Genomic DNA, 14,960 nt, shown 5'->3' with positions numbered 1-14,960 from the left:
AGTGGGGACTGTGGTCTGCAATGGAAGGATGGAGCACTCTCCATTTGTTGGGTCAAGTCAAATCAACAAAAAGATGAGATCAGTGGCCCTGACCTCAGCTTCCTCCAATATTGTTTCCATGGAAAGAAGAACAGAACAAATTTCAGAGGTTCACTGAAGGGAAAGTTCTGAAAGTTATATAGCCCATTAAACTGAACACATTAAGTCCTCCGAATCCTTTACCTATTGTCTGGAGGATGCCTCCTGTGCTGGCACACACCTTCTGTGACACCAGTGGCAGGAGGGATGCCAGGATTTTAAAATCAGTAACATAGAAGGAATAATCTTCCGTGGGTGTGGAAGCCACTCGGTCAAGCTCCTTCCGGTCTGCATTTTTGATACCTGGGTGAAAGAGAGAGAAAAAGAAGCACCCTGCTTCAGCTCCAAACCTCCTTTAAACAATTGCTATATTCTTGCAGTAGTCAGTCTTTTTCACACTGGGAGCAACTCTCAGAATAAACTGGGTTTTGATCACTAAAGTAAGTTTTGCTACTATTTAAATTGAGATTGAGAAACTGAAATGCTTAAGACATTTTGGATTTCACTCCCATAAGCCCCTGGCCAACTTGATCAAAGGGAAAAAATATGGAAACCTTAAACCAAAACATATTGAGGCCTCCAGAAGCTATAAACCTGATTTAATCCTTGTAATTTGGAAAGATACTATAATCTGAGTTCCCTGGAAGGGCACATCTTTTGCATGCACTTCAGTACCCCACATCTTTAGATAGGGCTGAGAAAAACTCCAACCTATTGCTCTAAAGAACAGTTGAGACCAGTTAAGCTCTGCCAGTTCTTGTCCTAGTTGCTTTTAATCCAAATATACTAAATTTCCACCACAGAAACTTGGTGGAAAATAGTAATAGTTGCTCCAAGCTCTCTCGGGAGGCATTTTGTCCTCCTTCAAAAAATGCTTGGGGAGTACTGGAAGTCTTTTATGGTTTTGCTAAGAAAAATATGTTTCCACACATATATTATGCACAAACATCTCCAATCTGAAATCCATATTAGGACTATGCTTTTCTTAGGCAAATGCCAAAAATGCATGTAATTTTCTTGCCCTGCCCTTTGAGATTTCTTCACTGGGCAATACATTAAAAAAGAAAGTGGGAAAATAGGAAAAGAGGCATTATTAAAGATATTAAAATGGTAATGTCTTCATAATCAGGGTGGTGAGATGAATATCTTGCTTGATGAAGAAATGTGGCAATTTTGAAAGCCTGTACATTTTTGTGGCTTTTGAGTTGATTTCATAAAATAAAATTTTAGAGACTTCTCATGCCAAAAACAGTACTTGTTTTTCTGTATAACTGAAATTGATATATTCACCTTTACTTTTTACGCACTTCACTTGCATTGGTAGGGGAATCAGGGATTTAATTTTTAAAAAAATTATAATTCTAATCTGAAAAATATCTCTCTATGTATCAAGAACAATGCACCAAAAAAACAATTGCTTTCTGTAACAATTAGCCTGAGTGTTGCATTATAGTTGTACAACTGAATTCTCAGTTTGCAAGTGCAGACTTCCCCAGGTTTACCAGAGGCATAAGCAAAGTCTGATTTAACCCTCGTAATTTCAAAAGATACTATAATCTGATTTAAGAGGGGAGTGATTCCAGGATTAATAAACCTAGAGGGCCCATCCCGTGCTTGCAATGTTCTCAATCTTACCTAGCCCTAAACTGGCAAGTAAGAACTGGTATATGCATTTCATGTACCACCCATCCAATGTGTTTTTCTTTCAGCAAACAGTTAACAACAAGGGGGAGGTGACGAGAAATAGTGGCTGGTGCAGAGGGAGAAAGTCCCATTAAATTTGTCCTTATTTGCTGCAAGATCACTTACCCACTGCAAAGACTTTGATGCCTTGATTCTTCAGTTTTAAGGCCGTCTGCTCAACCTCATCCTGAGACTTTCCATCAGTAATGAGAATACAGATCTAAGGGGTGGGGGGATTTAATACTACATCACACAAATGCCCAAACAAAGACTTAAACTCAATTCTTTTTGAAGAACAGATCAGTGTATGCTCAGCCTGACCACCTGCAGTTAGATGGCTGAGGCAAAAAATAAAGGTCAGGACCAGTTGTGGGTTTCAAAATTTTTTACTACTGGTTCTGTGGGCATGGCTTGGTGGGCATGGCAGGGGGAGGATACTGTAAAATCTCCATCCCCCCCTCCAAATCCAGGGAAAGGTTAGTGCAAAATCCCCATTTCCTCCCAATCAGCTGGGATTTGGGAGGCAGAGAATAGATGGGGGTGGGGTCAGTCAGAATTTTTACTACCCATTTTCCAGAACTGGTCAGAACCTGCTGAAACCCACCTCTGGTCAGGACTGCTATACACATTTCTGGGAACCTATACCCTTATTTCAGAACACCAGTAAGAGTTATTATTTAATATTGGTCCATTAACAATATGTAATGTTTATATGGGGTGTTTTGCTTACATTACATGATGAAGCTAGAATAGGAAAGATATTCCTCATACGGCCCTTATAGTCCAAAAATGTTGAGGTTTAAGTACCATATCCATTCAGCATTCAGGGAGCAACACATCATACTTCTACTGCCAAACATGATTTTTCAATATTATAAGAGACTAAAAATGGCTGTCAGAATTGTCAAAACGGGTAAGATTCTGCCCAGGATTCTCTGGCCATTCCCTTCTCTTTCTGTTGGGACAGAAAAAGTTTTCACAGTACCTTTGGAACATTAAGACGGATCTGATTGGCTCCAAATAAGTTATTTGCTACATAACGCAGGCCTGCTCCTGTGCGGGTATTCCCGCCCTTGAAGGCTATCTCTTGGACAGCCTGTATCACTTCTGTTCCATTGAGAAAGTCTGAGAATTTGAACTCAGTCCTGGAATCAAAACAAAATTTAAAGTAGTTAAGCAGAAGCAAAAGCAGAAACCACACTATTACTTGAAAGTCCATCAGTTGAGAGGAAGTATTTCCCGGAATACTGCTCTATAACCAGTTTTTGTCATCAAGTAGTAGTTGTGTTTTTTTTTTAAAAAAAATCAATCTCAGTGAGAGTTTTTGGGAGCTTTTCAACGTTATAAATAGAGTACTTGGCTCCTCTAACAAATAACAGACAGTTATGTTTGTCTTTAGAGTGAACATGAATCTCAAGAGTATGTACAAGATTCACACACACTGCAGCCCCTTTTGTGCCTAGCTGGCAGTATTTAACAAGTTACTCAACGCACATCTTCTAATCAAATAGATTTATTCTGCAAATAGAGTAAAGAAAGGGGATTAATCTTTTTCTTTCTCTTGAGAACTGCAGGCTGGCTATTTTTGAGGCTATTTAGGAATAGGGGATAAGGGACTGGAGGCTAAAACATATAAAGAACTGTTGCTGGAATTAATCAAAAGAAGGACTACGGGTGACATTATAGCAGTGTTCCAATATCTAAAGGGCAGTCACAGAGAAGAGGGAGTCAACCTATTCTCCAAAGCACCTGAATGCAGGACAAGAAACAATGGATGGAAACTATTCAAGGAGAGAAGCAATCTAGAAGTAAGGAGAAATTTCCTGACAGAACAATTAATCAGTTTAGAAGTTGTGGCTGGTCCAACACTGGAGGTTTTTAAGAAGAAATTGGACAACCATTTGTCTAAAATGGTATAGGATTTCCTGCCTGAGTGGGAGGTTGGATTAGAAGTCCTCCAAGGTCTTTTCCAACTTTTTATTCTAGATGGTTAGAAGTAAATAGAGTTTTAATTGCAAGTGAAACCAGTTAAAAGTTCTTTGGGATTTGACACTTCAAGTCTTCCCCAGACCAGTATCTTTTAGGTGCACTGAGTTCAACTCCCAGATTGCACAGTACCAGTCTGGGGGAAGGCAAGCTATCTAATCCATTGGACATCATATTCCCAATTGTGGCCACCTAGGAGACTCAAAGAATTCTACATGCCATGAAGGCAAACTGATTGACCCCAGCATTTAGTGAAATTATGTCTTAGGAGTATAGCAGCCCCATTTAATTATCCAAGTCAGTAACACAACTGTTCTCCAAGAATTTGTCTAAAGCAGGGGTCAGCAACCTGCAGCTCTGGAGCCGCATGTGGCTCTTTGGGCCCTCTGTTGTGGCTCCCTGTCAGGTGATCCCAACACTGGCTGGCCCCGCCCCTCGCCCTCCCCTCCCAATCATTCCTTGCCTGGCCCGAGAAGGTAAGGGCGACGGCGTGGGATGGGAGAAGTGGCCAGGGCAGAGACAGAGAGATACAGAGAGAGCGGGAGAGAGAGAGACATAGAGAGATACAGAGAGAGCGGGAGAGAGAGAGACATAGAGAGATACAGAGAGAGCGGGAGAGAGAGAGACATAGAGAGATACAGAGAGAGCGGGAGAGAGAGAGACATAGAGAGATACAGAGAGAGCGGGAGAGAGAGAGACATAGAGAGATACAGAGAGAGAGGGAGAGGAGAGAGACATAGAGAGATACAGAGAGAGCGGGAGAGAGAGAGACATAGAGAGATACAGAGAGAGCGGGAGAGAGAGAGACATAGAGAGATACAGAGAGAGCGGGAGAGAGAGAGACATAGAGAGATACAGAGAGAGAGGGAGAGGAGAGAGGGAGGGAGAGAGATATGTCAAAAGGATTTTTTGGTTCCTGGTGTATTTTAACAACTGGTTCTCTGCCCTAATGACCAGCTGGGTAGGCGTTGTTAGGGGGGTCATGTGACTGGTGGAAGTGAGTAACATTGAGTTGGCCACGCCCACCCAGGTTTTTTGGCTCCGGGTGTTTTCTTTTCTGTGGGAAACGGGTCCAAATGGCTCTTTGAGTATTTAAGGTTGCAGATCCCCTGGTCTAAAATAAGTAACATGAAAAGCAAGTAGACTAGGACTCACCTGGGGTCATCACTGTACTGCACAGCTGCATAACGTACCCCATTCGCACCCACCACGTTGACAAAAGGAACAACCAGGCCTTCCATGAAGGATCGGATCATCCGGAAATTTCCCCTGCCAATGCTAGAGGATCCATCTACCAGGAATGCAATGTCAGCCAGGTACACATTGGTGCAGACCACTGCAAGGCAACATCAACTGGTCAGGAGGCTTACCTTCATCGGTGGATCTCCTCCGTCCATTTATATTACAAGGCAAAATTTTTAACTGTTTTTAAATGTTTTAAACGTTTTTAATTGGTAAATGAGTTTTAATTGGGCCAAATTTATATATCTTTTAATTGTTTTTAATATTTGTTCTGCATGTTTTTTAATCTGGCTGTACACCGCCCTGAGTCCTCAGGGAGAAGGGCGGTATAGAAATCCAATATAAAATAAAATAAAATAAAATAAAATAAAATCAGCAAGAGCTGGGCTTGGTCTACACAGAGTTATATAACTAGCTTGAGGCTTTAGTCCCACAGAGCCAGACTGAATCATTCCTAGAAAAATGGTCTACAGTTTCCGTGTACTTCATACATCAAGTCCATAATTTGACCATTACAATAAACAATAAAAGAGGTAGAAAAAGCCTTGGCTTAATAACTAATGTGAGAAGACTACAGATAGTCCTTGACTTACAACCACAATCGAGACCAGAATTTTCATCACTAAGCAAGGCAGTTGTTAAGTGAGTTGCCCCTGTTTTTACAAACTTTTTTTTTTTGCCATGGCTATAAGTGAATCATTGCTGTTGTTAAGCGAATTGTGTGGTCGTTAAGCAAATTTGGCTTCCCTCATTGACTTTGCTTAGTGGAAGCAGCTGGAAAAGTCAAAAATGGCAATCACAGTTGCGATGCTGCAACTGTTGTAAATACAACCCGGTTGCCAAGCGCTCAAATTTTGATCGTAGGACTGTGGAGTTGTTGCAACTGTCGCACAACGACCAGTGTAAAGCTACTTTTTCAGTGCTGTTCAAACTGTTGCTAAACAAACGGTTGTATATTGAAAACTATCTGTATTCAGGACCAGGGAATCTGAGCTAAGAGGGGGGGATTCAGAAAGGGAACTACAATCTAAAACAAACTACAATAATCCTCCTGTAGTTTCTGGAGACTTCCAAATGAACTCCAGTATCTAATCCTTGCTCTCCTATTACACCAGGTGTGCTAGACGTAAAATCATACCATATGGCACTCTGTGCAGCTCTCCCAAGATTTCAAGTGGTGTTTTTACAAACCCTTTTTTCCTTCTCTAACAGAGGAACAGTTTTACGTCTTAGCTTTCCTGAGTTTCCTGCTATCCCTTCTCTAGCCAACACGGTGGTTGAACAGAGTGCAAAAGACAGACGTAGGTGTTCTAATCCAGGGGTCTCCAACCTTGGCAACTTTAAGACTTGTGGACTTCAACTCCCAGAGTTCCTCAGCCAGCTTCGTTTCGCTGGCTGAGGAATTCTGGGAGTTAAGTCCACAAGTCTTAAAGTTGCCAAGGTTGGAGACCCCTGTTCTAATCTATAGAGTTGCCATGCAGAGTTAAATTAACCACGACTCACCTCTCTCCCTTTTTTGAGCCAAGACTTGTATGGAAGCAAAGAATACCGCATGGACTGCTGCGAGGAACAACATTTTGCTTTTCATGGTGGGAGTCTGAAACAAAGAATAAGAGATGGAAGCATGCTCAATTCTTCAGACTGGGAGTCAAGAGCTGAACAAGTTTATCATGAGCAGTATTGTCCTAGTCACCAACCCAGGACCACAGATAAGTGGCAAAAAGGATGTTCACGCTGCTTATTTATAGGCTACTTTTATATCTCATTGTTTCTCTGGAAATAGGCTTCCTATAATTTTAGGTCATCTGCTTAACCCTGGCCAGAGAGGAATAGAATAATAATAGAGCTGGAAGGGACCTTGGAGGTCTTCTATTCCAACCCCCTGCTTAGGCAGGAAACTTACACTACTTCAGACAAATGGTTATCCAATCTCTTCTTAAAAACTTCCAAGAGATGATGATTGCAAAGACCTGAATGCAGTGTGTTTATTAATAGGAAAAATCAGGCAGTAAAGAATGGAATATTTAAGAGTCATACCCTCAGGCATCAGCCTTCTCCAAATCAGTAGCCTTCAGAAATTTAGGACTGCCATCCCCATCAGCTACAGCCTGCATGCCCAGAAATGTTAAGGAATGACAGAAATTGTAATGCAAAATCTCTGGGTTGACATAAAGGCTGATAGCTCTTTAGTAACACGCTGATAGAAGAAAGCAGATGGCCACAAGACCAAAACCATGAAGGAAGGATGAAGACACATATGCTTATGAAACATAATGCTTTAGTTAAAATTCTTACTTTCTCTGGGAAATTCCCAAATGAGAATTTGGTTTCCACCTGCACATTAGGAAGGAACGGTCAAGTTATTATTGGTCCAAATGCATTTATAAATTTGTTCCATCTGTTTTTCACATTAAAATGTTTAGGCCACATACATATTGATATTTAAATAAATATATTTTATTAGAAATATACAGGTCTCAATATATTTAATTCAAAATTTCCCCTTTAAATGCATAGTTAGTTGAGAACTACATTACAAAATCCAGACAAGACTGAAATCCAAAAAATTATAAAAATAAAAATATTCTATTCTATTCTATTCTATTCTATTCTATTCCATTCCATTCCATTCCATTCCATTCCATTCCATTCATTAATGTTCCTTTATCAATCACTTCATTTTGGAATTTTCAATGTTTGAATTCTTAAAGCATTTAGACATCTTCATTTATTATTCATAGAAGCACATATCCACACATTTACATACAGTAATAAATGATACTTGATTATTTTGGATCAATTAAATTGGAAGCTCCAGATATAAGTCTGTAAATCTAGCCATGATAATTGGCTTTACATGCAGAACTAAATCATATGATTTTTTTTAGACTAGCCTTAACACATATGTGAACCTAGCCATTGTGGTTCATAAACAATGGCTTATGGTTCAGCACAATGTGTAAATCAGGTTACTATATATACAGTCTAGTATCTATTTCATACATACTGCCATTCCAGTTTACATACTATAGCTTATTGAACAAATCACAGTTAACATACTGACATCTTTCCTCAGAGAGAGTAAGGAAGGGAGCAGGAGGTTAAACATTCAGCTTGTATTATACAAGATGAAAGTCTTAACTAACAAAACAGAATACCCATGTTTAAACAAATCATTGTTTAGCATAATGGGTGAACCGAGAACTATCACTTATACAAGGCTTTATTATGGGCCAAACCAGATGATTAAATGAAAAAGGAAATACTTCATCCTACTGGAAACAAACCTTCACCTTAATCATCTAGATACTTAGTGGTTAGATCATACCACATACATATTTTCTCTCTGTAATAATCTCCTTTCTTAAAAAAAACAACAGGAATTTTTCCCTTAAAAAAAAGAAATTATGCAAAAATATTGGCTTGGTTTCATCGATTTTTCAATAAATAGACTGTATTCCACTGAAATGGAAACTTTTGAAACTTCTAAAAATAAATAGTGCAGATCATTTATATATATATATATATATATACCGTGTTTTGCCAAAAATAAGACCTTATCTTATATTTTTTTTGAACCCCAAAATAAGTGCTTGGTCTTATTTTTGGGGCGGTCATATTATTTTGGGGCACGTGGAGCAAGATGGGGCTCCTCTTGCCATCTTACCTGATTTCCAGTTCTGCGTTTAAATATTTTCAGGGAGGGCTTATTTTTTGGGGGGGAGGCTTATTTTAGCGCATGCACTCAAAAGCCCAATTGGGATGTCTTATTTTCAGGGAAACAGGGTACTACATAGGACACTTAAGTATTCATCATTCTTATAATTTAAGTCCAGACTCTAGCTGGTTTTTTCATGTGACATCTCTCAACCTGAAATAATGGAAATAATAATGAATTTCCTTACTGGCTCATTCTGCTAGAGAAATAATTCAGAATCTCATTCATTCATTCATTCATTCATTCATTCATTCATTCATTCAATTTGTCACCCATTTCATTTCAAAACAAAGCTGACAGCTTTAAAAGCTTTGTACAGTTAGTCCCCGACTTACAACAGTTCTTTAAGTCACTGTTCAAAGTTACAACAGCACTGAAAAAAGTGCCATTGTATGACCATTTTTCACATACCCATTTCAGCATCCCTATGATCATGCGATCAAAATTCAGACACTTGGCAACTGACTCATATTTATGACAGTTGCAGTGTCTTTGTGTCATGTAAGCTCCTTTTGCAACCTTCTGACCAGCAAAATCAATGGGGAAGCTACATTCACTTAACAATGGTGTTACTAACTTAACACCTGCAGTGATTCACTTATCAACTGTGGCAGAAAAGTTGTAAAATGGAGCAAAACTCACTTAACAAATGTCTCACTTAGTAACATACATTTTGGGCTCAATTGTGCTTATAAGTCAAGGACTACCTGTAATCATAAAAGATAAATATTTCTAAAACAATGAAAATGTAAATTACAGTCAAAATAGAACTATAGTTAAGAGGGGGCAGGTGGGTTTGCTTCTTAATTCATCAACCACTCTAGTGTCATGTTCCTGCATTGGATTCCCCAAGCCATCTGGCAGACCCAGGTCTTCAGGCTCTGGGGAAGGTCAGAAGGGTGGGAACCTATCTCACCTCAGGGGGTAAAATATTCCAAAGGGCAGGAGCCATGCAGAGAAGGCCATTTTCCTGGAACCCACCAGCCAGAAATCCTTTAACAATGAGACCTGCAACAGGCCTCCTCTGCCGGAATGGTTGGGGTGCACCAATCCTAGTGGGATGAGATGATTCCTCAAGTGACCTGGACCCATGCCACGTAGGGTAAAGGTAATAACCAACACCTTGAATTGCACCTGGAGGCCAATTGGCAGCCAGTGCAGCTCACGGAGGAGTGGTGTAACATGGGCCACCCTGGGGGCCTCAAGTACTGCCTGTACCAACGTACTATATGCCATTTGAGGCTTCCAAATGCTCTCCAAGGGCAGTTAACTTGCACAAGGTAACTGTTCTTATACTTCTAATAAGTAATAGTGGTTGTATTGCTTTGGTGCAACGTTGACTTTAGACAACCAGATTTCCATGTAGCTTCCCTGGCTATGCCAACAGCTTTTATACAGGTTGCATTGAGTAGCTAGATCTCCTCTGTTTCTGATGGGAAAATAGAAAGTGCTGGATTATGTCTGTAATCACTCTATTCCTATGAAAACATAGCCGAAATTTGATAGAAGGGAATAATGATTATAACTAAGGGTGAAATAGTTAGGAAGAAATTTAATCCACTAAAAGGCCACCAATGCAATGGCTAATTTAGAGTGCAGTGGTAATACACGGTGACTTTCATAATGTAAACTTCCTAGCCATTTAGATCTTTGCATCATCTGCCTTCTGGAGTTTCTCCTGTCTTTTTATATTATGCACATCCTTGAGTTAAACCAGGAAATTCACAGGAAAAATTCACATTTTGGATCATGTCAAGAGCATTCTCCCTTTCTTACTATTCTAAAACAAGATCAGGGTTTTAATAGGAGTGGCAGAATTGGTAGCACAATCTGTGAATCAGGTAATTAAATGTATATGTACATTTTCTCATATTTTCCCCCTAGCAGCTTCAGGAAAACAGAGGAATTTCCATTGAATGCAGTAATTAACAAAACAGCAAATAGTAAACAGTCTGCAGCCTGTGGCTGTTCCCTCCGTTTTCCTAGATTATGCCACTGATACATAGCAGAATGTCTTTTACCCCTTTAAAAAGAGGAGTGGAAACTTCTGATAGGCGATGCTCTCCAACTCTTTAATTTCTCCCAATTGTCCCTCAAACTTGAATTTGTAGCCACAGTGCTACAAATTTACAGCTATAAATGCAATACTTAGAGTATGCATGCAATGCTTGGTTAGATAAATAGGTATTCAATATATACTACGTGCATATAAAGCATCTTGTAGTTGAGTTGGAAACTTTACTAGAAATTAATTATGCAAGTTTCTACATGTGCATAGAAAAAAATATGAGTTCATAAATTGTATAGGGCCCAAAGAGCAAATGAAGTCATTGGAGGAAAATGACAGTCTCCCCTACATTGATGTCCTATTTGTTCACACTTCATAGTAAAAAAAAATAAGGCAGCCAGATTACTTTGAGGTAAACTACAAACCAGCCATGTCTTACACGTAGCACAATTAGGTGGAGAAACTGAGACCTTGCTGAAGTGTAATTCAAAACAATGTAAAACAACTATGATGCTATTCACACAATATGCTAAGCCATAGGATAACTTCTCATAGCTTGCTGACCAAACCATAATTGCCTCTGCTCATGCACCACCTATCAGCCATAAATGTTCTAGACTGAAAATCAAGTTTAAATTCACTGTTCTTGTCTACGGAACTTTTCTCAATAAAAGTTATTTCTGAGCTCTTTTTGGTCCCAAGGAAAGTGTAATTTCCTCTTGCCCCCAAGTTACTAAAAACAGTTCCTATCCTGGTGAACTCCAGCCAAGCTACCACCTCCCTGCCCTGCAGCTATGAGGAAGGAAATAGTTCATTGGTTCAGCATATACAGGTACTCCAGAAATATTTATAAAATGGAGGGAGGACCCCCCAAGGTAATCTCTGTTGCATGAGGCTTTATTAAACCCCAGTCTTTAAATATCCAGCCTATCTTTTACATTTCCAAAAGTCTTCATTATGATGGGACCACCTATTACTTTATTGCCTTTTAAAGCGTTACTAGCAAAATCAGCCTGCAAAAACAAAACTGTAGCATTTTCTTATTATTTATGGATCAGGGAAGCCAGCATTTGAATGTATAACTAGTTATAACCCTCACTAAGGTAACCTGACCAGGTCTTCATCTCAGTCCAATCCACCACACAAGACTGTTGTAAAGTTTTATGTTACCCTTCCTTTGTTTCTTTAAGAAAAACTATATATGATTCTGGGCTAGTAATCTTTTTCAATGAATGCTTCTCCCCTAGTGGAGCAGTCTATGGCAATGGGACTTAATCCAGAGTTGGCTGATGTTTTTGCACTACAGGTCCCAACAGTCAAGCCTGCTGTGTAGGGTGATGGGAATTAAAGCCCAACAATTGGGGGAGGGGCAAATGAAGGATCTATGGTTGAGATCCTTGAGCTGTCCAAGAGCCGATTTTAAGGAAATGAGCCACCAAAGAAGTGGAGGAAGAGAACAGTCACCCTGTTCAGGGAAAGCAACTGAGCATGGCCAACAATGTGTCAGTGGCCGCTGTCCAAATTCCAGAAACAGGACAACCTTCCCGGAGAGGACTTGCAGATGGCAACATGCATAGAAAGGAAATCTGATTTCTGAGCGATTAACAAGTGGAAACAAGAATTAGAAGCAGCCCAAGTCAGAAGGAGGAGGAGGAGGAGGAGGAGGAGGAGGAGGAAGAAGATGAGGAGAAGAAGAAGAAGAAGAAGAAGAAGAAGAAGAAGAAGAAGAAGAAGAAGAAGAAGAAGAAGAAGAAGAAGAAGAAGAAGAAGAAGAAGAAGAAGAAGAAGAAGAAGAAGAAGAAGAAATTTCGTAAGAATTTATCAAGACGGCACCCGGTTAAATATTTTCCTTTAGCGCCAGGAAGCAAAACCCGAGGTGTCTCTGAGCACGTGCAAAGTAAGGTTCTCCCCCAACCACCACCACCCACTGAACGCAACTCCAAGCGTGCGTGTAGTACAGGATTTTAAAGCCGTGGCGCAGGTGTCACTCAGAAGAGTGCAACGAAATTTCATGTTAATGTATGCCGATTAGTGTACATTCCAAGTGACAATAAAATTTAGTCTAAGTCTAAATCTTAAATCCCCTCGAAGTTTACTGGCCGAGACGCCCTCTTTGGCTAAGCCAAGGAGCCATTATCCCAGCGAATTCCGCGCTCCTGACTTCGAGTAACGGCGTGGACGGAAAGAGGGGGACGAGGGGCAGCTGCAGCGCGGTTCCCCTCAGTTCGCGCGCCTTCTCTCTCTCTCGTGAGAGTGTGTGTGTGTATGTGTGTGTGTGCGTGTGCGTCCCGCTGGCTGCGCAGACCTGACCCCGCTGACTATCGCCTCCCTGGAAGCCGAGGGAGGCGGGCGGGAAGCCCGCCGGGAGAGATCCGCTCCTCGAAAGCGGGAATTACCTGCTGCTGCCGCTGCCCGCGCGCATACTCCGCAGAAGATTTGGGGACTCTGCCTCGCTTCTCTTTCCCCTCAGCGGCGGCACCCCTGAGCGTCTCCCGCGCTGCTCATCGGGGAAGAAGCGAGAAACAGCCGGCCGTCTCCCAAAAACCAGCCAAGGAAGGGGGGGGGACTCCAACCCGAGAAGTCCCGCGACGCCTTTTGCCAAAAGGATGAGAAAAGGGGAGGGGGCGTTGTCTGTGTACGCCGTTCGCCCCTCCTCCGGCGCTGCGCCTGCTCCGGGCTCGGCCCACCCGTTTCACACACACACCCCCCACTCCGCCGCCCCCGCGAGTCCAAGCGCGCTTCGCTTCTTTGCAGAAAAATGGGCGGCGGGAGGGAGTGTCGGTGGGCTGCCCCCACAGCTCAGCCCAGCCCCGGTGGCCTTCTCAGGTACTTGTCTCTCGTGCCTGAAGGATGGGAATAGCGGTGAGAAGCTAGTTCTGCGAGGTACAGAGAGTCCTCGACTTGCGACCGTCCGTTTAGTGACCGTTTGAAGTTACCACGGCACTGAGAAAAGTGACATGATCATTTTTCACACTGAGGACTGTTGCAGCTTTCACTTGATTTACATTCATGATGCTTGATCAGTGGCTCATATTTATGACGGTTGTGGTGTTCCAGGTAACCTTACCTGATAACCTTCTGGGACCTTCTGACAAGCAAAGTCAATGGGGAAGCCAGATTCGCTTAACAACAGGGTTACTAACTGAACAATCGCAGGGATTCACTTAACAACTGTGGCAAGGAAGGTTGTAAGATGGAGCAAAACTCACTTAGCGACTGGCTCACTTAACAACAGAAATTTGCTTGGTTAGTACCTGTAAATGGCCATCTGCTAACAAACATAAATTTTGGGCTGGGTTATGTTCGTAAGTCGAGGACTACCTGTATTAGTGTTGTTTAGGGAGGGTTTTTTCCCTATTTATTCCTTATAGGAGAATTTTTAAAAAAAGACACATCCCTTTGTTAAAAAAAAAAAAAAAAGAGGGCTACCTATTATGGATACCAAATTCAGCCAGTACACTCTATGATTTCTCATCAATTCCTGAAAATAGTGCCATCAGCATTGCAAAGTAAAAGTATGTCTTGAACTTGATCTTTCTTATAAGTGGCCATGAGTTCCCTATTGAACCAGTCATTCTGTGCCGAAGTTGCCAGCGCTTACTATTGCTTGGAGTGGAAAGTTGGCGGATGGGACAACCAACCTGGACAAAATATCTATATTCTGAAATTCATTTGGAACCAATAGGAAAAATGTCAATGTTTTTGCAACATTTTTATATAAATGAGCCACAGTGGCGCAGTGGTTAGAGTGGTTTTTCTTGGTTGAACATCTTAGAGGACATTATGCAATCCCTCCACATAAAAAGGTAATGACATTGTGGAATTGAACTTGTCTCTTCTTAGTCCCTACAAGGATACCTGCATGCAATTTTCTTGGCAATTGTTTTGGTGTTTTGGACTGACTTCTTTCAAGATGCTCCAACTTCTCAATCTAGCCTACCACCTTTATTTATTTTAAAGCATGGGTGCCCATCCTTTTGGCTTGCCTGGGCTGCATTAAGTGAAGAAGAATTGTCTTGGACTGCATATATAATATAATTAATGTATATAAATCACAGAATAAGTTCAAAAAATTATAATCTTATAGGACCACATTACTAGCTGTCCAGGACCACATGCAGCCCACAGCCAATGAGTTGGAAATGTCTCTTTTAAAGGAATTTTATTTTTCCCTAAAAGAACAATGCACATTCTCCTATTTATCCTATTTATGAACTTAAGTTCTACTGGAATTCATCTGAAAAC

General features: G+C 41.0%; 1 protein-coding gene across 4 annotated transcripts in view; it reads right to left on the bottom strand.

The window, feature by feature from the left end:
* The window catches only part of COL7A1 (collagen type VII alpha 1 chain), a 125,072-nt gene extending 111,505 nt beyond the window's left edge, over positions 1 to 13,567 (bottom strand). For all 4 annotated transcript variants that reach the window (XM_034431483.3, XM_034431482.3, XM_087883725.1 and 1 more), the window contains exons 1-6: positions 13,112 to 13,567; positions 6,493 to 6,586; positions 4,903 to 5,083; positions 2,747 to 2,906; positions 1,888 to 1,981; positions 223 to 381 (exon numbers count right to left, since the gene is read on the bottom strand). In XM_034431483.3, the coding sequence (XP_034287374.2) occupies positions 223 to 381; positions 1,888 to 1,981; positions 2,747 to 2,906; positions 4,903 to 5,083; positions 6,493 to 6,577 (679 nt within the window). In that variant the 5' untranslated portion in view covers positions 6,578 to 6,586; positions 13,112 to 13,567. The remainder of the gene's footprint in view (positions 1 to 222; positions 382 to 1,887; positions 1,982 to 2,746; positions 2,907 to 4,902; positions 5,084 to 6,492; positions 6,587 to 13,111) is intronic.
* Positions 13,568 to 14,960: the final 1,393 nt, after the last annotated feature.

This window comes from Pantherophis guttatus, chromosome 2 (assembly GCF_059756535.1).
Source record: "Pantherophis guttatus breed Tessera chromosome 2, ASM5975653v1, whole genome shotgun sequence".
In the NCBI taxonomy this organism is placed as follows: Eukaryota; Metazoa; Chordata; class Lepidosauria; order Squamata; family Colubridae; genus Pantherophis; species Pantherophis guttatus.
The sequence above is the reverse complement of the archived record's forward strand: the minus strand, read 5'-3'. Positions and strand labels throughout refer to the sequence as shown.